Genomic DNA, 24,865 nt, shown 5'->3' on the forward strand with positions numbered 1-24,865 from the left:
CTTTATCCCACTGTTCTTGCCATTTCTTCTTGAAATACATTTTTATAATATTCTTTAACTCATTTTTACTAATGTTAATGTTTAAATCAACATCCTTTTTTACAGCACTCTTAGCAAAACTATCAGCTAACTCATTACTTATAACACCAATGTGAGCAGGAATCCAGACTAATTTAACAGAACCACCATTTCTAATCCTAAAAATTGAGAGAAAAATATCCAATATAATATCTTGCTTTGATTCTGAATTAAATTCTAGAATACTTATTAATGCACTACTTAAATCTGAACAAATTATCTTCTTCGCCTTCCTTTCTTCGTTGGCAAACAACAATTTGATGCATTTCCGCCACCTACTGGTCTGGAGGGTTCATTCATACTGAAAGCTTTACTAATGGTTCCCTCCCTCCTTCACTCAAAGGATTATTACTCTTATTCCCAAACCAACGTTACTCAGTTAGTCTACTAAATAACGATTACAAAATCCTGAACACAATATTTGCTAAGAGATTAAAGTTAGTTCTGAATTACATTATTGAAGAAACGCAATCAGACTTTTTAAGAAACAGACACATCTCTAATAATATCAGGCTTCTGCTTGACCTGGTAGATTACCCAGGTTTGATTAACAACGAAAGCTTAATCCTTTCCCTGGACTTTTACAAACCATTCAATTCAATTGAACACAGCTTTATTTTTGAAACATTAAACCTATTTGGTTTTGGTAATTTTTTTCTGGAATACTACTAAAACATTATATAATAAAGGAAATAGTTCATTCAAATTGAAAAACGGAACATCCCCAAGATTCGACTTAAAGCGTTGTATAGGGCCAGGTTGTCCCATTTCCCCTCATTTATTTCTGTTATCCACTCAATTATTGGCTAGTCACATAATAAACAGTCAACTGGGTGGAAGGTCAGGTCTGGATAAAATAATTACTTTTAGCCAATTGGCTGATGATAAAGCAATTTTTTTTAAACTCTTCTGAAGTTTCTCTAATTGAATTGATCATTTTCTGATGGTTCAGGTCTTTGCTTAAATGTGAAGAAATGTGGATTTATTCAGTTCAATTCAATTCAGTTTGTTTATATAGCGCCAATTCACAACACAAGTCATCTCAAGGCATTTTACAGTTCAACGAATCTGGAATTTATGGCTGTTAGAAACATGAACTGTCCCATCTCTGCAATATCCCAATAAAAAAAAAAAAAAAAAAACAGAACACTAGATGTGACCTTAACTTTAGCCCAATTTTAGAAAGAGAAGAATATTTCTTCCTAAAGCTGCAGGAATCTCCAGACTAACCTATGCTGCTGTTTCTCTGGCTGTCGACCAAAAGATGTGCAAAGAAATTGATCGAACACTAAGCAACTTTATTTGGAAAAACAAAAATAATTACATAAAAAAATCTGTTTTAATGAATAGTTATGATCCAGGAGGTCTTAACTTTCTCCACGTCACAACAATTAACAAAACATTCAAAGTGAACTGGATCAAAAATTGCCTTAAAAATCCTACCTTAATCTGGAATTATTCCTCACCACATGTTCTCTAAGATAGGTGGTGTTCATTTTGTTTTTCTGTGTAATTATAACATTGATCGCTTTCCTGTCGCTCTCTCTAATTTTCATAAACAAGCCCTTTTGGCCCGGTCACTAATTTTCAAACATAATTTTTCTCCTAATAGGTCTCTTTCTTTGGAATAATAAAGATATATGCTATAAGAAATGATCTGTTTTTTGAAAATTGATTTAGGAAGGATTTCACACTAATAAGTCAACTTCTCAATGAAAAAGGAAAAACCTCTTTAATTATCAAGAATTTCTTTGTCATTTTAAGATTCCTATAAGCCCAAAACAGTTTGCGATTGTTTTTGATGCTATTCCACCAGGTGTTATAATGTTATTTAAAGGTCAGACTTCTCTGTTCTCCTAAGGCCCGAGAACTCCACCTGATCCTACTGATACTTAAATAGGTAGACAGTCTTTTTAAACCAACTTCTTCTAAAAATAACATATTCACACTTTATTCCAATATAACTGCATCTTAGCTCCTTCTATAATTTCAGTCTGGTCTGGTCTAAGAAATATGTGGGAACAAAAGATGGTCTCTACCTAATAAATATTTTCTATTAAACAAGTTTAAAGAAGTTTCCTTTTAGATTATTCACCACTGTTACCCAGTAAAGTCATTTTTGGTTCAATATAAAAAAGACATGAATTCCACTGCACTTTCTGTAACATTTACTCAGAGTCTGACTCCACCAGGCGTCTATGGCAAGGCATTTGTCATTTCATTCTGGACAATATTTACGACAAATTTTAACTTTATTTTAAGGATGTTTTATTTGGAATTAAAGAATATGGAAAAAAACTCTCTTACCATTTTTTTAATGTAATCTTTTGCTTCTGTGGGTCAAGTTTTATATCCATAAATGAAACATTTTTATGACTAAACCCTCATGTATGTCTTTCTTTCTTAAAGGAAGCAAGAATTTATTTATCTACATTATCATCTTCTAATAACAAAAGGGCTGTTAAAACTTTATATCTATGCTCTAAATTCAAAATATTTATGTAATCCCCTTATATGGTTCTATGTCTAGCTTTGCTCACTGTACTATTTATATGTTTATTTAGTTATTTTTTATTTATTATAACTATTTTTATTCAAACCCCTGGCGATTGTTCTTTGGAAATTGTACTAAAGAATCGTAATTCTCTAATAAAGTTTAAAAAAAAAAAATAGTATGGAACATGGACCAGAATGACTCTCAGGAATTCAATTCTATTATACCAATGTATTATCTTTTATGTATCGAAATATTATCCTGTAAATGCTACTTTCTGAATAACTTCTCAATAATTCACATGAATCAAAATTAACTTTTACTGCCGCCTCTCCTCCTCAGTTATCACAGTAAAACATGTTCAATGGTTTCATCTATCCTGCAGAATTCATATTTAACATCCATGTTTCCCCAAGATAAACAGAGAACTGTTTAAGCCAATATTCCCACATCTCAATCTTCTCTTCTAGGTCTTCCTGTTCTTATTTCTCAAGTTTTCTTCTGAATTTTATAAAACCATCACCCCCCACCATCTCCTTTTGCCAGATATCCTTCATTTTCTGTTAAATTAACAGTTTAATTAACATTTTAACTTCAGATTTACTGAGATTATTAATTAGATCCACTGATACATTTCTAACAGCTTCTTTTGCTGTTCTTCTTTTCTCTGCTTTTCTATTAAGGCGGATCACAAGAAACTTTAAGGTGCATACCGCCTGTAGATCGATTCTGTCTTCAGGCAAGCATTGCTCTGCCTTCCTGACTTTGGATCGTTTGTAAAACACTGAGACATTTGGCCCAGTCCCATTTCCTCTCACTAGCACTTGGTTTTGCACCTTCAGGTGTAAGGTTAGCGTGTCCGAATTCTTCTAAGAGCTAGAGGGAAGTGCCCTCCAATGATCCCTTCAGACAGAGTGATGTCAGGAGCTGACTTGTGAACAAAGCGGCCTCCCAGAATACTTTGCAAACCTCATTCTGTATGTTGTAAATCTCTGCTTTGCTTTGAACATCATCAGTCTCTATGCTGTAAAGTTTACAGATTCAATACAAGATAACAGGAACAAATATCAAACAACCTCCTTCCTATAAATGAATATTTCTGCTAGAGGCTTGCAGAAGCCCACAGATGCAGGCTCTCCCTGTGACACATTCAGGGAGAAGTGGTTCCAGGAAACATGGGATATTTAGCCTGGAAATATCCAGGCTAAATATCCAGAACTCTTCACCATCTCAAAGATGGAGACTGAAGTTTGCCATCTTGGTCTCGTTCCGGAGCATCCACTTTCCCCCAACCTGGATTAGACCTAAAGGCTGCTCTAATTTTTACACCAAAATGACTTTTTCTTTATCCTTTTTCAAAAAGAACAATGTAGCAGTTCATAGATGGGATTCAGGTTCCTGATCTTTTTATTTCTAATTTATCAAACCTTTTTGTTTCTTTTTAGTGCAGCTTAAAGACTTAAGCTAAACCAACATCTCAATCGAATGTTTCTTTAATCAGTTTAGAGAAAGGAAACCTTGGGAACTTCTGACCTTTATTTCCAGCTGTGAAAATTATGCATCATTAACAACCATCAGATAAAACCAGATTGAGATTAATCAGAGAAAATGAGCATCTCCACTGGAGGCAGCCAGCTGCCGTCCCGTTCCACTCCTGGTCCGTCTAATAACTGAGGAGCTATCCCAGCTGTGGGATGTCTTCCTCATGAATCTTCCTTCTCTTGATACCTAAAACAGAAAAGTCAACCCCATTAGAAATTCCTCCCAAAGCTGCAGAAAAAGGGAGATGTTTGTTAGACCCACCTGCAGTGCATACAGGTGAAGAAGACCGTCTGCCCTTCATCTGCAGACCTCATCTGCCTGGTGTGGTAGATCATCCCTTCTTTATTGCAGCGAGCGCAGCGTCTGTCGATCTGGAGGAAGAGGCGGAGCTCGTTATCCCAGGAAGCGAGTCCAGCTGTGAGCAGCAACATCAAGCGGGTCTTACCACAGGTCCCTTCAGCTCCGAGCCGCCTTCCTCGTCCTCCAGAGCCGCTGCCGACTGCTCCACGGGGTTAAAGACCACAGCTGAACACACTTCCAGGCCAGAGAATTCTGGGTAATGAGAGAAAACCGGACGGTTACGTCATGGTGACACAGAGATCCGATGGCGACGCGAGCAGCGGCGTGCTTCACTGAAGGGATTAAGGCGGGACTTCCCAGAAATTCTGGATTCATTTAAGCTCCACTTAGCTTCACTAAAGCAGGATCACATCCGTTACCATGGTGATTGATTCTGTTCATAGATTTATACATACGGAATGAAGCAATTTGATCTCTTAAATAAATATATTTTTTAAAGACATTTTGTTATTTAACCTTTTTTCATGTAAATTTGATGATTTAATGGGATATTAATCATTTAATTGTACATTTTATAACTTATTGGTTTATTGTGGATTTTAATAACCTATTAGACAATTAATTAATTTAACATTTAGTCATTTCATGGTAAGTTTTTCCATTTTCTCATATATATTTCCAGCCTCCACATATAAAGAGGATTCCATCGTAATGATAATAGAAAACCGTCTCATGACCCCTCCCCCACACTGACCGTTTACTTTATTAAAATGTTATTATTTTCTCTAAATATAAGTAAAACAAAGTTTACAATGTTTTGTTGAAGTAAAAAGTATTGATGCACATCAATACGTTTATCATGTTAAAATACAAAAACAATGAAGTTTCTGAGTTTTATCATTCAGGGACATTTCATATAAAGTAGGACTGAAAAAATTATTCAGGTTAATCAATTATTGAAATAATCGTTAACTAATTTAGTGATGGATTAATGGTTTTGAGGCACTTTGTTCTCCTCCAGCTTATCGTCTTGCTTAGAGGAGTGAAGACTAATGGACAGCTGGCATATTTCAGACAGCAGAGCTGGAATCAATGGAAGAACAAGTTAACCAATAATGGTTCTCTCATGTCATAAGAAGGGGCGGGGCCCCGAGCAGCTCTGGTACCTACAGCGGTTCTCATTAAAGCTCCACAAACAGGTAGCAGGATTCCTGCTTTCCTCAGTCTGAATGGGTCAGAATAAAGCACATGTTTTAAAATAATTTAATTTCACTGGGAAACTTTTTTTTTTTCATAACTGCAGATTTATTTTCAAATGTAAAAAAATTCATAAGCCGTTTTCGTGTGTCTCTAAATTTGGTTAAAAGTAAACGTGCTAAACAAGCTACACATAGCTGTGGTTGTCTTGTCTCCTGTGGTTTTATGTTAATGTAACTTTTTAAGCCGCCTTCTTGGCCAGGACTCCCTGGAAGAAGAGTTACTTTAACTCAATGGGACTTTCCTGGTTAAATAAAGGTTAAATAAAATAAAATAAAATAAAATAAAAAACATTAATACAACCTTGGTTTGCTTTAAAACTCAATGTTTGCACCTTTACTTTTAATTCACTTTCACTCAGAGATGTCAAGTAACAAAGTAAAAATACTTCTTTACTGGAGTAATTTTTTTTTTTTTAGACAACTTTGTACTTTAAACTTCTTACATTTTAAAAAACAGACTCGCTAGTTTTGTTTCATTTAACCTCATTTTCATTCAAAGTAAAAATTATGAAAATAATTAGCTTTATCCAATTAATTCCTTTGTGGTTGGACTCGGTGCTGCCCCCACTTGTTGCTCACCACATACCAAAATAAACAGTTTTTCCAAGATGATGCAAAGTTAAATGTGACACTGTTACAATCAGTTATAAAACTAAGAAAATGAAGTCTAAGGAAGTTATCATCCAGAATGGTAGAAAAGTGTTCCTTTAATAGAGTAGAGCAGTAAAGCTTCTGGCCTTAACAGTTTTTCCTGCATTACTTTTATTTTTATTCTTTAAATAGTTTTAAAAAATGTACTTTTACTGGAGCAAAGTGGTAGTAAAGTGTTATTAAACAGCAGGATATCTACTGGAGTAATAAACAATAATACTTTAACACCTCTGTTAATGCAAACATCTCCGCCTGTGTGTTCTGTACTAAAACTGTTGCCTTGGTTACCTTTGTTTTTATATGGATGTTCAAAATAAAGACTTTGGGCAAAATATTAACAATAACGGGTCCGGATGATGAGTACCTATAACAGGAATGGAGAAGGAGCAGCGAGGGCAGCGGACTGTTTGGGACATCCCAGGCAGCGGAAGGACATTCCCGCATTCAGGGCAGAAGTTTGGCTCACCGGCGGAAGCAGACATGTTCTCTGAAAAGAAACAGTATGTTTGCTGAAAGACAACAGGAAATTTTAGGATAACAATCCTCCTCATTTCCTGTTGTTTAACTTCGTTATTTATGGAGTTTATAAAACGATAAGCGTACAGACATATTTATATCTATGACTGTAAACATCGTAGAGCCTTACCTTCACTCAGCACCATAACATGCTGACTCTCTTCTTCTGTGGTATTTATTGCCCTTTAGGATCCTTTGAGCTGTGTTGCTGCCACCTCCTGGTTAAAGATAGCATTGCAGCCTTAATTTTTTAACAACTCTGACAAAATCAACTGTACAACTTAAAAAGTCTGATATTGGAGTAAGTTGCGTTTTTTTTATTAAAAAAATATATATTTTGGATTATTAAAACGGACTTTTTTAATAAATCAGATTTTATTCTTTATAAAAGGGTAATTAAATTTAAGACTTTTTTATGTTTTATAAATTCTAGAGCACCAATCAGAGTCGGTTTTATCAAAATTCCATGCAAATTGAGATTCTTGTGAAACAGCAGAGAAACAACTTTATCTTTTAGCTTTAGTGTTTGGTTGATCAAAGAAGGAACAAACAGCTGTTTATGTTTGGAGGGGGGTTTTAGGGGGAGACTAAGGTCACAGCCAGGGGTCTCCCATAGAACTGTAATTGTTCTTTACCTCTTTTTTCTCAGTCTCTGCCTGCCATACTGCTATCATACCTATCAAAGTAAAATAGCACCCAAACTTTGAGAACATGAGTCGGCATTTACATTTTTTAAGTTGGAATGTAAAAGGTTTAAACCACCCAGTGAAGAGAAGGAATTTAATATAGATGTGGCGTTTCTGCAAGAAACTCAACATCAGGATCTCGGACGGAGGTCGTCTTCTGACATGCTGGAGGGGACAATTTTTTCACTCCCATTTTCAGGTTAAGCCAGAATATCAGCCAGAATACTCCGTTTGAGGCCAATAATGTGGCGGCTGATAAACATGGCCGATTTATAATGGTGAGTGGGAAGCTGCACGACACTCTGGTCGCTCTGGTCAATGTTTAAGCTCCCAACATAGATGATGAGAACTTTTTAAAGCAACTATTCTCTTCATTACCAGACCTCAATAAATACTCACTGGTCCTAGGGGGTGATTTCAGCTGTTGGCTGGACCCAGTTTTGGACCGCTCATCCCTTAAAAGCAAAGTCATAAGCAAGTCTGCATTAGTTATACAAGCCTTTCTATCTGAGTATGGGCTGTGTGATGTTTGGCAAACTTTAAATCCCAATAAGAGGGACTACTCAAACTTTTCACATGTACACAAAACATATTCTAGAATCGACTACTTTATTATGGATGCAAAATGGCTACAGCAGATATGTTTCTGTGACTACCAAAGCAAAATTATTTCAGACCATGCCCAACTCACTATGTCCCTATCACTACCCCATCTTCCCCTAAGAACTGGACGATGGCGTTTTAATTCAACTCTGCTTTTTTGGTAGTAACTCTTCCCACGAGACCTTCATCCTCATGGTATGGGATGCCTTTAAGGCCTACATCAGAGGCCAGATTATTGCTTATGCAGCAAAAATTAAAGCTACCTATGAAGAGAACAACCTAACTCAGCAAATCAAAGAGGTCGACATAAAATATAATTTGAATCAAAGTCCTGAACTGTTTAAAAGACGAGTTGAACTTAAAACAAGGCTTGACCTATTGACGACACACTCAGCCGAACGCCTGCTTTTACATAACAGATATAAATTTTATGTGCATGGCGACAAACCTGATAAATTACTAGCAACCATGCTCAAGGGTTCTAGGGCAAGGCAAGCTATTTTCAGAATTTGAAAACAAGATGGCAGTGTAGTCACAGACCATTGTCAAATTAATGATGCATTCAGGGACTTTTATGAGGAGCTTTACAGCTCACAATCATAAACCAATTCTAACATGACTGATGATTTTCTAACTAAGCTTCACATTCCTGTAATCTCACCAGAATTTAAGAATAAGTTGGATTAACCTATGTCTCATGCAGAAGTATCCCTAGCAATAGCCTCAATGCAACCTGGCAACTACCCAGGACCGGATGGTTTCCCTGCAGAATTTTTCAAACAGTTCTCAGACTTACTCTGTGTGCAGCTCAGCTCCACTTTTACTGACAGTTTTAAACACGGATCCCTTCCTTAATCATTCTATGCTTGTATCAAACTCATTTCAAAAAAAGGCAAAGATCCAGTGGAATGCACCTCTTTCAGACTTATCTCTCTCCTAAATACCGATGTGAAAATTTTGGCCAAAATTCTTTCCCATAGACTTGAAACAGTTTTACCTTCAATTATTTCAAAAGACCAAACAGGCTTCATTAAAGGTCGGCACTCATATTTTAATATTAGAAGACTGCTCAATATCTTTTTTTATTCTGGTGCCACGGATTCGGCTGAGTGTGTGGTCTCTCTGGAAGCCGAAAAAGCCTTTGACCGGGTTGAGTTTGACTATCTATTTACAGTCCTTAGCAGATTTGGCTTTGGAGCAAACTTCATTTCATTGATTAAATTATCATACCAGCAACCATCTGCCACAGTTTGTAACAACTTTCAGACCTCAAAACCATTTACTGTAAACTACAAAGTGGCCCCCGTCAGGGTTGCCCTCTTAGCGCCCTGCTTTTGGATCTGGCCATAGAGCCCCTTGCGATCGCACTTAAAACCAGTAAAGAGATGTCCGACATTAGGAGGAATGACATGGAACACAAAGTGTCACCATACACAGATGATCTTCTACTTTTTATCTCCAAACCATCAACTTCATTGCCTTCTGCTCTCAATATATTTAGCCAATTCGGTCAGAATTCCGGGTATAAATTGAACCTTACCAAAAGTGAGCTTTTCCCATAGGTAATGAAGTTAGCATGTCAGACTTTGCTAACCTGCCATTTAGAATGGATGTACATACCTTGGTATCACAGTGACAGAAAAACATAAAAATCTGTTTATTGAGAATTTGATTAAGCTGTTGAACCCAGTAAAGGAATCCCTCACAAAGTGGACACCCCTCTCCATGTCCCTTGGGGGACGTATCAACTCAATTAAAATGAATATACTTCCCAAATTTCTATACCTTTTTTAGGAATTACCTATTTTCATTCCTAACACTTTTTAATGAGCTAGACTCAACTTTTTCATCTTTCATCTGGCAGGGTAAACACCCAAGACTTAATAAATTAACTTCCCCAGTTTTCAGTTCTATTACTGGGCTGCCAATCTTAGATGCCTAGCGTTCTGGTATTTCTATCATAATCAGGGGGCTGTCCTGCCTGAGAGAGCCTCACTCTCCTCATCTAACCCTGCTTTAAACCCAGTAGTGAAACACTCACTGAAAATATGGGGCTAGTTTAGGAAATACTTTAAACTCCACCATTTCTCCTTCTTAACCATTTTTTAAACCATCAGTTCAGGATGGGGAGTTTCTAGAGTGGCAGCAGAGGGGACTTACTTACTGTAAGGACTTTTTCATTGAGGAACTTAGCAACAAATTTGGTTTACCTAAATCCCATTTTTTTTTTTTAGATATTTACAAACCAGAAACTTTATTCAGTCTCATTTGTCAGGCTCAATCTTTCTGCCACGAAATACACTGTTGGAAACCATCCTATCATTGAACCCAACTCATAAAGGGCCGGTTTCGTGGCTTTATAATGAAATGTTTACTATGAAAGAGACCTCCACACTTAAAGCCTCATGGGAAGAGGACTTGAATATGACCATACCGGATCAGACATGGGACTCTATACTTTAACTGGTGAATACGTCATCTCTGTGTGCGCGCCATTGCCTCGTTCAGTTTAAAATAGTACATTCAACTGGTAAATTTGAAGAAATATGGGGGCCCTTTCTTGACTCATTCCAAAACTTACAACAATGCTCCGGATTAAAAAGATTTATTAGATTTAATAAATCTGTCTCAGTCAGGGATAGGAAAGTAGTGCGTTGACGTCTTGGTAGTGACCTGGGTGGGCTAAATGGGATTTTATTTTGTAGGGATTGATTTTTCTGTATTATCATTTTATATCCATCTTTGCTGGATAAATATATTTACAAACTGTATGTATAAAAGGAAAACTCAAAAAAGAAAGTGATTAATAAAAAAAGAAGGAACAAACAGCAGTGATATCCTGCTTCAGAGGCTACTTAGCACTTTCTTAGCTTTTGGGGGGAAATTAATCAAATTAATTCTTATTAGACCCCATTTTATGACAACAAAAGCACAAATACTTGAAAATATGTAATATTTTCCAAGGCAACTAATAGGATTGATTCAAATAGTCGTGGATTAAAAATCAACCACCAAGATTGGAGAATTTGGATGTATTTTTAAAGAGTATTTAGAGTAGAATATTCTCAGCTACATCTCCTCCATCCTGGATGCTGAGAAATGCTGCGCTGTGCTGGTTTCTCTGTGGCGTTTACAGAAGGAACTGACCCTGGCTGCCTTTATTTGTCTTAACTATAACCTCAATCAGAGGTCAGAACCCCGTGACCTGAAACCGTCAGATTCTGCATTTTCTTTTCCCAGGGCATGTTTATGAAAGAGGATGTGGACGAGTTAAGGAAGCCGACCAGCGATGAATCAGAGGGAACTGCTGATCTCAGCTTAGCCTGCAGGACAAACATGTTCTCAGACTAAAGGGAAATGTGTAAAAATGTGGAATAAGTTCATGGAAATCCTTTGGTAGGTTTGCTTGCTTTAGCGTAACAAAAAGTCAGGTCTAGAATCTAAATCCCAGTTAATGAACTCAAATGACATCAACAGAACAAAGTTCAGTTATAAACAGACGTCTTCACAGAGTAAACAAATATCAAAATAGTTCATTTTATTATTTTTTTCTGTAATAAAGTTATAAACAATTCAGGCAGTGGTTTCTTTTCACATCACCGTACAGAAATGGTTCTCTAATAACCCAAAGCTAATTACAGTACAGTGATAATGATGATGTTTCCAGGTTCGCTGCAGGACAAACGATTCATTTGTTGGATTTACATTAATCCAAAAACAGCCGAGCTTCAGATGTGATGTCATCGCTACAAGAAATCCCATCAACCAGAACCTCAGAATGTACGCCAATCGCTCCGGCATCATTCTGTCTCAGGGGCCGTTTACCAAAAAAAAAAAAAATTATAATAATCAACAATAAAATCTTCCCCTTCTCAACTTCTAACCTGGCTTCATTCATTCAGCTGACCTCATGTGGCATTTTTGTTGCTTCGCCATCATTCAGCTGCTCTAAGGATTGATTCATCACTACCTTTAGGACATCTTCCTTTGCAAAACTCACCCTTTTTCTGCTCCACCGTTTCTGGGCATTATTCCTCACATTCTGCTCTTTTCCACAGTATTCCTGCTTCAACACTGGTCAGATTACCTGAGCAGCTCTGCAGGTGTCCTGCAATCCCTCACAGCTGCAATCAGGCTTGTTGAAGCAGAAAAACAAAAGGCAAAGGGCTGGGAACCATGGGTCTGTACGGAAGAGGATTAGGGCCACTGGGAAAAAAAAAGAAAAGAAAAGTTAACGGATTTTTAAATTTTATTTCAGTTTAACATGAGAAAAAAGTCAGAATTCTGACTTTAATCTCAGAATTCTGACTTTTTTTCCCCATGTTAAACTGAAATAAAATTTAAAAATCTGTTAACTTTTCTTTTTTCCAGTGGCCCTAATGCTCCTCCGTAGGTCTGGGTTTAGTACGGAGAGAAATTAGCACCATTTGCAAGCAAAGAAAAAAAATAATAAACTAGAAACTTTTAAAAAACGTCTTATTTAAAGTTTTTTTTTTTCTTTTTTTTTTGGATCTTTGTAGTTTTCTCAGATTACATTTTTTCAAAAGAATTTTACTTCATTGTATCACTGTTCTTTTTTACACTTCGAGCTTTTTAAACTGCCTTTTATAGATTTTACACATCCTCTTTACTCCTGGGGTCAAATGAGGAAGCATTTCTATTGGTCGACAGAGAGCGTCCATATCGGGCTCATTGGAAGAGAATGCGATCCGTAAAACGCCTTTTCAGAAGAAAACGTCATAAAACAATATGAAAAAAAATATATATAAAGATAATATCTATAAACAAATGTTTAAGAATAATTATAAGGAGGGAAAAAAAGAAAATCAGAAAAACCAGCTTAAACTTTTCTTCAATACATTTTATTACTGGAATGCATTTTTTCTTTACTAGCAACAATAATGGAAGGAGATTCCCTCCATAATTTGGTCGTTAACGTGGCGGCGGCTCACTTTTAGACCTTCTGAGCCGCAGTTATTAGTCTCTGGCATCTTTTGGAGCATTTCCTGCTGGAACAAGCCTGATTGAAAAGGACAGACTACTGGTGGTTTCCCGTAGAAACGGGTGAGCAGTAAAGGAGTCAGACTGTCCTAACTGAGCAGAAGCATCTGGATCCTTATGATCCTGCTGATGGAACTTTTCCTTCTCTGCTTTCTGAATCAGAAACATCCATTTATCAGCTAACTTGGTTTATTAGTGAAGCACTGAGGGCCTCAGGTGGTTTAGTCCAAACTTAGTGCTGCTAGATGAGAGAAAGTTAGTGTTTCTGCCCCCCCATCATTAGTGTAAACTCACCAACTTCAGATCAAAGGCATGTTTTCCTTTAATAACCTGGTTGAGGTTTTTCCTTCTCATTGTGGATTAAACTCGTTTGGATCATTAGTGATGCCGTTTCCTCCCAACGACACTGAATCTTAATGGGATCAATATTCTTTAAAAACAAAACATAAAGTAGTTTAATCTCCCTAAGTGTTTCCCTCTGACTCTACCCTTCGTGCCTCTTTTTAATTCCCGGGTTTCGCTCCATGACTTCCTTCTTCCACCTGGAGCTGCGGCAGATATCTGCAACGTTCTGGCTTCCATTTAAACACGAGAACAGAGTCCAGAAAGCAAGGCACGTCACCAGTGTTTATAAAATGCGTCTCCTCTGCGTGGCGGTCCTGTCGGTAACAGGTGAACAGCCTTGTTTTCTGTTTATGAGCGGTCTCACCGCTACCCTCACTGCAGGAATTCTTCTTTGGTCTGAGGGTTTAGTCTTTAACAGCGTTTTCTGGAGAACCCTCAGCTCCAGCTGGAGTCGTACTGCGTCCAGCCCTCCGGCGGAGCTAAAAAGACCCTCCGGCCTCGGTGCAGGAAGCTGACTACGCCTCTGTAACCGGTGCGAGGAACTCCAGATTTTAAGTCGTCCATCACTCCCAAATTTCTAGCAAAGACTTTAAAACTGTCTCTGCTGGAGTACTGCACCCTGTACGGCCCGGGTCCTTTCAGACTCCCCCCATGCTGAAGGTCTTCCATCTTCACCAATGTGGCGCTATAAACCTCCCGAATAAACATCGGATCGTACTTCTCCTTCAGCAAGAAAGACAGATCCTGTTTGGTGAAAGGCACAAACTCCGTGTTCAGCCGAATATAGCGAAGGTATTGGTCAAAGAACTGACCTAAACTGACACCTTTCCTGCCAAAGGTGATGGTCCGGGAGATCTCCGGTCGTATGCAGGAGCGGTTTTTACGCTGCTCAGGTTGACGCATCCAGTCGTCCCAGAAGGCTGAAGGCCATTTTGGTTCCAGTTCGTCCCACAGCTCCTTCAGCAGCATCCAACCCAGGCCGGGGAAGAAGTCTGTCCTGTGGAGGAGCTGGGCTTTGGAGGGGTCGATCAGAGCGTCTCTGCCGTTATCGTTCCAGGCGGAGACGCACCACAGGCTGGGGTCGGAGCGCAGGATGGGATACAGGGCCCGGAAATACTCAAAAAAGTCTGGAGCCACCTGAGTGGGAGGAGAGGTGATGTTAGCTTTCCAACTTTAGGGTTTCTGTGTCAACAGATTAATATAAGAGGCCAAAGTATAGAGTGGATTTAGTGCCAATGTTGATACAAACAAAGAAGATATTTTGGAGGAAAAAAAAGAAAAGGTTTTAAAAGAAACTTTGCTGTTTCCCCCTTTTTTTATTTTTATCTATTTTTCATATTTAAAATTTTTCAAATTTTACAGATTTTATGTTTTTTGATTCCATTTCTCAGATTGACTCCATTCTTTCAAATAGATCACATTGCAATTTTGTAAAAGTCAACCTGAAAAACAAATATTGGAAACATAAAATTATTAAAAAAAAAAAAAAAAAAAAAAAAAAAAAAATTGAAAAAATAAAAACATGAAAAAAAGATTTGAAAAAATATAGTCTGATTAAAACATTTACAAAGCTTTTCTTGATTGCATTCTTTCGTAAATTTTTCATTTCCAAAATTTTAACTTGATAAACTATTTCCTCTATTAAATAATGATGATTACAATGACATTAATCTTAAAATACTTAAAAATTAATCGGATAAAACACGACTAATCGGATTAATTAATCCAGGTGTCTTTACCCTCAGTTAACTGGCTGGTTGGTAAATATATATATATATACATATACATATATACATACACACACACACAAATTTTGTATTTAAGATAAAAAAAATTAAAAAATATACGTTTTCATCTGTCAATCTGCTCTATAATCAAGAACTCATCAACTAGAAAATTTTTACTTTCATCTGGTTTAATTTCTTTAAAAAATCTTCTTTAAAGGTATTGCTGAGGAAATTTTGTAAAAGACCCACCCTGTCCATTAAAAAAAAAAAAAAAAAGTGCCTGCAAGGCGAGCAAGAGCCGTGCTTTTCTCATAGCCCATACAAGCTTACTGTGTCCACATGCAGCGGGGGCTTTATAGTGGACTTTATAGTGGACTCAGTTAACTGACCGTTCAGACAGATGATCACTGCTTTTTGCTCCGTTGGTCACGTAACCCTCCTCCATTGCGCAGTGCCTGCGCCATCTTTGTTATTAGTCACAGCTGCCGGGTAGCGACAGCCTATGGCTACAGTAGGCCGCTGCGCAGTGTTGTCAAAAGTACACACATTTATTACTTAAAGGGGAACGCTGTTTTTTTTTTTTTTTTACTTTGCCCCTTAATTTTACGTTATTACATCATGTTCTAAGCGGCGACGACGATGTTGTGGAAGAGGACGCCAGGGCGGCAGAAGCTTGGTTTGGTGTAGAAGGCTTCCAGCCGTACATGTTTGAGCCCTTGCCTCGCAACGCTGCCAGTTCTGTTAGCTCTACGCCTGCTGAAGACACAGACGTCCATCCCCGTGAACACTGGGACGCAACTCAGTGGGAAAGGAAAGGATTCTGATTCCAACCGTTGCGTATATTAGCTGCGACATATGAATCAATGAACATATGAATTTGATGGACAGATGACCGTTGATATATGATTGGCCGAATCTGGGTGTAAGAGCTGAAATATAACTAACTGGCCTGCAGAAGATAAGAAAAACCCCCACAGATGTTAAGACAGGATTTTTGAATGATGTAAAATGTATATATGATTTCCTTAGGCCTTTAAGGAAGCCTTCGCTTTCCAATTATTAATCGAGGCATCAAAAAACTATGGACAGATGAATCGATTTGCTAAATAATGTTTAGCTGCAGCCCTAATAAACAGGTGGATTTCCTGCTGCTGCTCACCTCCAGGTCATCCTCCACTATGACGACTGTAGACTGGGAGAAGGTGTTGAACACTTGGTTAAGCGCCCATCGATAATGCCTGGCGATTTTGTAGTAGCCCTGGAACTTCCTGTGCTCTGGCCGGACCTTGATGTCGGACAGCTGTGGTTGTTTGATGTGCGTGACTTGCTCTCCGTAGGAAGCGATCACGCGAGCCGTCTCGGCGTGGCCGCAGTCCTGGCTGACGATGATGGGGTAAAGCTCTGCAGACGGCCGGTACATAAGGAGTCTGTCGAGGCTCCGCTTCACGGTGACTCTGTCGCAGGCGATGACCAGGATAGGGATGATGGGCTCTGGGCTGGGTGTCGTAACTTTAGTGTTACTGGTTTGCTCGTTGTCTCCATATAAGCTTGGAGCCATCTTATCAATCCTCGTAGCGTGGGTTTGCTCCCCGGCATCCTTTCTGAGTGGTTCTGGAGTCCTCTGACGCTGCGGGTGGGCAGCTGGCTCATTGATGTCTCTTTGACTGCTTTCCCTTTTCCCAACATCCTTCCTCCGCGCCCACACCGCTCTGTGACTTTCTATCTGCTTCAGGAGCTTCTTCTGGGTATCAAGGTGAACTTCCACCTCCTCCGCCAGCCGGATCATCTCCTCTGCAAGGTTGCCCTGACCCATTTTCCCCCGGATCGCGGCCCACTCCTCATTCCCACCCGGTTCGGCTCCTCCACCATCTCCCAGATGGCCGATGGGAGGTCGGCCCCAAAGGTAAAGCAGGAGCAAAGCGTTCCAGGCAACAAACAGGAAGGCGCCGCATAATATAAGGGAACCTTTCTTGCGAACCATGGCCTAAAGACCCCAGAGGATGCTAGAAGGGAACTTATGATGGCAACAGAATGAGAGTCCAACAACTCCAGGTTTTAATATTTCATTTCATTTTTTGTCCATTTGTCAGGAGCGATTCCAGAGGGCAGCAGGCCGATTTAAGAGAGACTGGCATGATGTTCCTGTGGAGTTCCTGCAATCCATGAAAACCTGAGCGGGCTGGAAAACGACTCCGCTTCAGATGACAGGAGGCATGGAGGTCATCTATTCACTGTCATCCTGAAAACAGAAAGGAAATTATCAGAAAATAAAGGAACATTTTCACATTTGGACAATAAAAAAAACATGATTTATATCAAACAAGCTTATTAATTTCAATACAGTTTATTTATATAGCGCCAATTCACAACATGTCACCTCAAGGCACTTTACAGTTCAACCAGATCATACAGACAAATTAATTCAAATTGAGTCATTTGCAGCGACAGTGGAGAGGAAAAACTCCCTTTGAACAGGAAGAAACCTCCAGTAGAACCAGGCTCAGTGTGAGCGGCCATCTGCTGAGGCCGACTGGGGTTCAAGGAGACAGAAGCAGAGATACAGACAGAAAAAGTCCAATCCAATTTCATTTGTTAAGCACTTATAAAATAATCCCAGCTGACCAAAGTTCTGTACAAAAAAAAACACAAAACAGCATTCACACAAGAACATAAATAAAATTGGGTAAAATATTAAAAATAAAGCACACTGTCAAAAGAAGTTTTGACAAGAGATTTAAAAACGGTCAGAGAAGATGTCTGATGTGCTGAAGACGGTCATTCCAGAGCTTTGAAGCTGTAACGGTCTGCTCTGAGCTTCCGCTTAGTTTTTAGGTTCTCTCAGGATATAAAAAGAACGTATAAACAGGTCTGCTCAGTAAGTCAGATTTTAAACTCAACACTTTAGCAGTCTATAACTTTAAGCTTCAGGAGAAGTTGGGGTTAGAGAATGCCAAGAGTGAGCGAAGCACTAATCAAAGCAAAAGGTGGCTACTTTGAAGAACCTAGAATATAAGATACATTTTAGTTGTTTCAAACTTTTTTGTTAAAGGGGAACCCCGTTTTTTTTCCACATTGGTCCTTTGATTTTCCGTTATTCCATCATGTTCTACTCACTCATATGAGTTTTGTGTGATTTGGAGCCGTTCTGAAGATATTCCGTTAGGTTACATCCAGTAACATCTTCCTATGGGCAACGACTTGAAGGCACAAACTAAACTGCTCATAAATTATTCTTTATGGTACGCCAGCATTCAGAACATGTAGGCGAATCGCTGTCTCCCAGACATCCGCGGTTATATTTTTTATATTTATATCTTTTAAAAACAAAGCTGTGTGTGTATGACTAATTTATGCCTTGTTCTTGGAAACTTTGCTCAAAATGTCAGTCAGCAGCTGCTGGAGTTGGAAAAACTTAACTTTAGCTGCTGGACGCGCCACATCGACCAATCAGAGAAGCTGATCTGGGAGCTGGCAGGGAGTCAGACACAGCGCTGCTGATGCAGAGCGCTATGATCACTCCTCTGAAACAGTTAACACCTAAATTAACTTCAAATGTAGAAACCTACCAGCAAAATATGTTTGCTGTTATTATCCTGGTGCCTGCAGTTTGCACCATATACCTGAAAAACTGCTAACATCGACTTCTATGGAAGAAAAACAGTCTCATTGGAATCTGCCTTTTTTTAACACAGAATTTTAAACACTGAATTTTTTTAGACATTGGATTCCTTACACTCAATTTTTATCTGGTAAAAATTCACTAGAAAAAAATTCAGCTGCAAAAGTGTTGACCTTTTGGTGAACTCAAGCGAAAGCAATCCACACTCGATGGAGTCGAGCAGCTTCTAGCCAATGAAATTAGCTCATTTCGTCACGTGACACAACGGCTGCGCCCCCTGTCGGTAACAAGGCGGCAAAATTATTTTTCTTCTTCATTTCGGCCAGAGGCAACATGGCGGCGGCAAACAGACAGGATCAGCTCAGTTGTTTCACCCAGTCTGATAAGAGGAGAAACTCTAATAGCTGTCTGTTAGTAGCTAACTGACGTTTTGTAATTCTATCTGTTTAACAAAAAAAAAAATCCTCGTTCAGCCGGAAACAGCGCTGAGCGCAGCTGTTGTGTCACGTGACGAAATTAGCTGTTTTCATTGGCTAGAAGCTGCTCGACTCTATCGAGTGTGGATTGCTTTGGCTTGAGTTCACCAAAAGGTCAACGCTTTAGAGGCTGAATTTTTGCATCTGAATTTTTTTCTAGTGAATTTTACCAGAAAAAAATTGAGTGTGAGGAATTCAATGTCTAAAAAATTAAGTGTTTAAAATTCAGTGTTAAAAAAATTCAGTGTTTAAAATTCGGTGTTAAAAAAAGGCAGATTCCAATGAGACTTTGTTTTTCCGTCCATATACTTCCAGCTGCCACCAACAGTAGGTGAAAACCCCAAGAGGCGACGCATGTGGACATTAACTGGAGTACAGAGACTGTAAAAGCTGAAAAAGCCACCCACTTAGAGCAGGAATTATATCAAAATTAAAGGCTATCATTTACGCTATTAGTAAATAATTACTTCTGAATGAAATATCCCTGATGGGTTTTCTCCAGTAGAATCTTCTTGGTGTGGCAAAGGCTTCAAACTTGTTTCTGAAAGCTACGTGGAAAGAATGAGCTGTATTCTGCTGCTATATTGCTAAAGTGATTCAACACAGTTGTTCCTTTGCAGGTTCTGTCACCAATAGTTATTTATTCATCTAGATTTGTGTTACATACACTTAATAAATTATATTAATTCTTAATCTGTGTCACTATGTATATTCTTACTTATATATCCTGGTGGATATAGTGAGTTTAGTTAACTTTTCAATCAAACTTTGCCAGTTCTCTATGTTTCTTCTAGTTTCCCACACTCCGAAAGAAACTCAACCGTGTCTAAAGGAGGAAGCACAAACATAGCGATCAGATGAGTAATCTGTAGACCCACATCTGGCTTTTATGGTCCTAAATAATGAAAATCAACACTGTGTGTTCATCAGGTGTAACATGGCAGCAAACTAATCCTCTCATTGCTGAACACATCTTTAAAGCGGCTGAAATCTTTTCTGATCCTGACATTAAATGTCCTAAACAGAAGAAAAGGGTGAAAGCTTTTTGCTCGATAAGATGAAATATTATAACGAAAAACAGAATGAAAATCCCCTCCACACCAAACAGAGAAGAAAAAGACAGAACCTGTTTCATCCTCTCATCTGTTTGGGTTTTGCTTACAGCTCAGCAGCGAATGTTGTGACTCTCCTTTCCACCCATCTGCCTCTCATTTGTTTTTAATCCAGTTTTCTGTCCTGAAACGATGAAGTTGCCCTTTTTTTCTCTGGTCCTTCTGTAAACTTTACCGTCAGTCGATGAAAAACCAACATTTCTTTCAACACTGAATTGATTTTCCCGTTAGAAGTCATTTTGCAATCCTTTCTGCGGTTTCAACAGAAGCCTTAATGGTTGGTGTCATGTTTCATGTTAGCCAGCGTTCAAAGCTCATTAAGGTCCACATTTGCAGAACTGTAATTCCAATGCTGTTGTTTTTTTAAGCTAAAAAGCTAAGCAGTTAAATAACACATAAAGCAACTGACTGGAAATCCTGGAGTATAAACTCAGTATATTTAGTCCAGGGTTGCATAATGTTGCACCTGTGTCACACTGAGCAGTCGATCGGAGCCCTGCCCGCACTGAAGGGTGAAGATCTTTGGCTAAAATAAGACATCAGGCCGCGGCGGGTTAGGATTTATACCTAGAAATAACAAACTAGTCTGCTCATGCTAAAACCTGAGAAAACGGCAATGATGGGGAGCCGCTTGGAAAGTCAAGCAGTCAGGAGAAATAAGGAGAAATAGTTATGATTATTTAGTTTGGAAAATAAATATTCTGTTACAACAATAAATATTTACTTTGGAATATTTTGTTGTTTTTTTTACCTGACAGTCTATATATTCAATTTGGAAATTTGATTTTTATAAATTAATAAATGAGAGAGAAAAAATTACTTTGAAAAAAACAACCCCATTATTTTTCTTTTAAAGGAAAAGTCCGGTCAGCAAGGAATAATCAATGGATCATTATTTATACCTAAAACTAATATGTTCGCCGTGATTTAATGAATTTAGCATTAATCAGTAAAAGAATAAAAATATAAATTTCTGTCGTGATGATCACCGAGTCTGGGAGCGGCCTTTATTGCCCAAATATAGTAGCCCCTCCCTCCTGCCATCTTCCAGCAGTGATGTCACGGTGCGGTAAGCCTAGCGCCATTCTCCCCGCTTTACAAGCAAAATAAACGGGAACTACTAGACACATCTGCAACCGGAAGAGGAAAGATTTGCCATCGAACTTCTGGCCAGAGAAAAAACCCGTAATATGTAGCCAACATTTTGAAGAAGAATGTTTTCAAGATGACTTGGATAATAGCGCGTTGTGACAAACACCAGATACAGCACTGGGAATTGATCAACAGCCGATACCGCACCGTGACGTCACTAACCAGTAGGTGGCAGTAGTGTTCTTTGACAAACATGGATGCCTCCAGTAAAGCACATTCACATGAAAATTACTCTGAATTAAAAACACTGGATAGAATGATTTCATAATTAAAGTACTTTCAGAAGTGTGGATTCTGAATATGAGCGGACTTCTCCTTTAAAACATGCTAAATAATCATAAATAATGCTCCTAAAATGCTCCTTGACTGTTTAAATTCACAGACAGCTACCCATATTCAGGAAGTGTTTGTTTTTCAATGCATAAAACAGATTTATCTTTGAAGCGCAGATGTGCAGCGGTCGGCGTCTTCATCGATCAGTCCACCTAATGCCCTCTGCTCCTCCATCCAACATCATCAGCTCCTTCTATCATTTATCCTGATGAACATATAGATTAGCACATCTAACATGCACACAGCTAAGAGGAAGGACAATGTGTAAAGCATGTGGAACAGTCGTGACTTTCAGGGCGGTCTTTACCAGGACTGATGTGAGTTAGAGGAGGAACACGGTTAGCAAAGCTTCCCAGCATTAGAAACACTTAAACCTATTAGTGCTGACAAATATAGGTCAGCAATAATCTAAAATGGAGGGATATTTGACAATCAGGCTGTGATTTCCTTTACCTTTTCCTCTGATTGGACCAATCTAACTTCTTCACAACCACTAAAATATTTCCTGAAGTTGAATATTTCACACTTCCTGACTTTGACCAGATGCGGCTAACCTTTGGGAAACATATTTCCCTAAAACAAACTTCTGTTTTTGTCATTTTCTTCTCCAAATAAAGCTACTTTAACACCTTAAAGTGCAAAGAAGTCCCAACGTTTACATCCTTCCACTCTTAAAAGTTGTCTTTTTCTACTTTTTCAATGAAAACCGCAGAGATAATCAGTTGATTTGTAGCTGAAGCAGAAATGCAGACATAAAACCAGGGTAGATTTGGCTCCAAACCTTAAACCAGACCTGATTGTTTGTTTCCATGTTTTTCAGACATCAGCATAAAGCTTCCTACCTTCTTAGGAAATAAATCCTAATTCAATTATAATTGCTGTTCATCATCCGATCACTTTGAGGGATCCTCTTCATGTGAGCAGGAAGAGCCACCCAGCCTGCCTGCCTGTTGTGATGCTAATGAAGCTTTGCGGGGCAGGGGGGCTGAGCACCAGCTGACTGTCCGCTCCTCCCTCCATCTGACACCAACGTGGAGCTGAGCGGTTGGATCCACAGCTGAGCTCCAACCAGTCGCTCACATGACTGGTTGGCTGTGACTCCATGACTCCTCAGCCCACATTTATTCACCTTTCCCCCTGAAGCCAAAAATCTGATCCTCCTGTCAGCCTAGAATTCAGCTCTGACCATTTAAACACAATGAAGTCTGCAGCGCTGCGGTTATAATGGCAGCACAGCACCGCCACCTGCTGTTAGCCTCCTACCTGCTGTTAGCTTCCTACCTGCTGTTAGCTTCCTACCTGCTGTTAGCTTCCTACCTGCTGCTGTGCTATTAGCTTCCTACCTGCTGCTATTAGCTTCCTACCTGCATCTGTGCTATTAGCTTCCTACCTGCATCTGTGCTATTAGCTTCCTACCTGCTGTTAGCTTTCTACCTACTGTTGGCCTCTTACCTGCTGCTGTGCTATTAGCTTCCTACCTGCTGCTGTGCTATTAGCTTCCTACCTGCTGCTATTAGCTTCCTACCTGCATCTGTGCTATTAGCTTCCTACCTGCACCTGTGCTATTAGCTTCCTACCTGCACCTGTGCTATTAGCTTCCTACCTGCACCTGTGCTATTAGCTTCCTACCTGCTGCTGTTAGCTTCCTACCTGCTGCTGTTAGCTTCCTACCTGCTGTTAGCCTCTTACCTGCTGTTAGCCTCTTACCTGCTGTTAGCCTCTTACCTGCTGTTGTTAGCTTCCTACCTGCTGTTGTTAGCTTCCTACCTGCTGCTGTTAGCTTCCTACCTGCTGCTGTTAGCTTCCTACCTGCTGCTGTTAGCTTCCTACCTGCTGTTAGCCTCTTACCTGCTGCTGTTAGCTTCCTACCTGCTGCTGTTAGCTTCCTACCTGCTGCTGTTAGCTTCCTACCTGCTGTTAGCCTCTTACCTGCTGTTAGCTTCCTACCAGCTGTTAGCCTCTTACCTGCTGTTAGCTTCCTACCAGCTGTTAGCCTCTTACCAGCTGTTAGCCTCTTACCTACTGCTCGCTTCCTGCTCCCTACCTGCTGTTGTTAGCTTTCTAGCTGCTGCTGTTAGCTTCCTAAATGCTGCTGTTAGCTTCCTACCTGCTGTTGTTAGCTCCCTACCTGCTGTTAGCTTCCTACCTGCTGCTGTTAGCTTCCTACCTGCTGCTGTTAGCTTCCTACCTGCTGCTGTTAGCTTCCTACCTGCTGCTGTTAGCTTCCTGCTCCCTACCTGCTGTTGTTAGCTCCCTAACTGCTGTTAGCTTCCTACCTGCTGCTGTTAGCTTCCTACCTGCTGCTGTTGGCTTCCTACCTGCCGTTAAACGGTAACAGCTGCGTCCCTCTCTACAAAGCAGTTAGAACAGGAAACAGCAGCATCGCGTCTCTTACCGTTTCCATGATGCTGTAGCGGCGGATGGATGCTGCTGCTGCTGCTCGACCTCCAGCCGCAGCCCCGACAGGCTAGCTGCTGAGCTAACTGCCAGCCAGCCCAGCAGACCCTCCCCACAGCCTGCCTCCGACACCCCGCATGTCTCCGGGAGGTCACTGCGGCTCGCGGGTCGCTGGCATCTCAGTGACCATCACTGTCCGTCCGGGTTCCCAGGCTTCCTGCTGCTAGCGATTATTTTCAGTCCAGTCTCACCGAAGCAAACGCAGAAAAACAGCAATTTAAAGAAAATGGTTCTTGTTGTCTGGTTTTCTGTTTTAGCTTTTAGTCCACCTGCTGTTTCTCAGGCGCGCGCTGCAGATGTATGTTGACGGCATATTTCATCTATAATTGAACTGCACTACACTTCCGGGTTGATGACTCGACTAGAGCCGAAATGACCCGAACAGAGTCGGAGATACGAAACACATCTGTCTGTTAGTGAGACCGATGGTGGAGCCCACGGTGAAAACACGGCAAAGGTGCGCGTGCCGTTTGAAAAAAGTTCATATGACCGATACTCTGACGCCAGGGGCGAA

The 24,865-nt window shown here is 39.6% G+C and overlaps 2 protein-coding genes across 3 annotated transcripts; both read right to left on the minus strand.

The window, feature by feature from the left end:
* Positions 1-4,093: 4,093 nt before the first annotated feature.
* polr1h (RNA polymerase I subunit H) lies at positions 4,094-7,079 on the minus strand. The gene is made up of 5 exons (XM_038285912.1): positions 6,971-7,079; positions 6,689-6,811; positions 4,560-4,666; positions 4,376-4,485; positions 4,094-4,300 (listed from the first exon to the last, which is right to left on the minus strand). Exons 1-5 carry the CDS (start codon positions 6,984-6,986, stop codon positions 4,276-4,278), a joined length of 381 nt encoding a protein of 126 aa, XP_038141840.1. The 5' UTR covers positions 6,987-7,079; the 3' UTR covers positions 4,094-4,275.
* Positions 7,080-12,615: 5,536 nt separating this feature from the next.
* On the minus strand, positions 12,616-24,794 carry mgat1b (alpha-1,3-mannosyl-glycoprotein 2-beta-N-acetylglucosaminyltransferase b). 2 transcript variants are annotated; one of them, XM_038285907.1, is made up of 3 exons: positions 24,290-24,794; positions 16,362-17,441; positions 12,616-14,612 (listed from the first exon to the last, which is right to left on the minus strand). In XM_038285907.1, the coding sequence occupies exons 2-3, from the start codon at positions 17,181-17,183 to the stop codon at positions 13,911-13,913; spliced, it is 1,524 nt and encodes a 507-aa protein (XP_038141835.1). In that variant the 5' UTR covers positions 17,184-17,441; positions 24,290-24,794; the 3' UTR covers positions 12,616-13,910. The 2 variants fall into 2 exon arrangements, with proteins under 2 accessions (XP_038141835.1, XP_038141836.1); XM_038285908.1 differs by lacking the exon at positions 24,290-24,794 and adding an exon at positions 22,737-22,892.
* Positions 24,795-24,865: the final 71 nt, after the last annotated feature.

The sequence above is a fragment of the Cyprinodon tularosa genome, unplaced genomic scaffold (assembly GCF_016077235.1).
Source record: "Cyprinodon tularosa strain WSP-4 unplaced genomic scaffold, ASM1607723v1 ctg217, whole genome shotgun sequence".
Lineage (NCBI taxonomy): Eukaryota > Metazoa > Chordata > Actinopteri > Cyprinodontiformes > Cyprinodontidae > Cyprinodon > Cyprinodon tularosa.

Coding starts and splice junctions, on each gene's coding strand:
- polr1h (XM_038285912.1), bottom strand. Junction 4,667..6,688: donor CTTCTCCATTCCTGTTATAG/GTACTCATCATC, acceptor CTCATTACCCAG/AATTCTCTGGCCTGGAAGTG. Junction 4,486..4,559: donor CGGAGCTGAAGGGACCTGTG/GTAAGACCCGCT, acceptor CTCTTCCTCCAG/ATCGACAGACGCTGCGCTCG.
- mgat1b (XM_038285907.1), bottom strand. CDS start 17,183: ATGGTTCGCAAGAAAGGTTCCCTTATATTATGCGGCGCCTTCCTGTTT. Junction 14,613..16,361: donor TAGTGGAGGATGACCTGGAG/GTGAGCAGCAGC, acceptor CCTCCCACTCAG/GTGGCTCCAGACTTTTTTGA.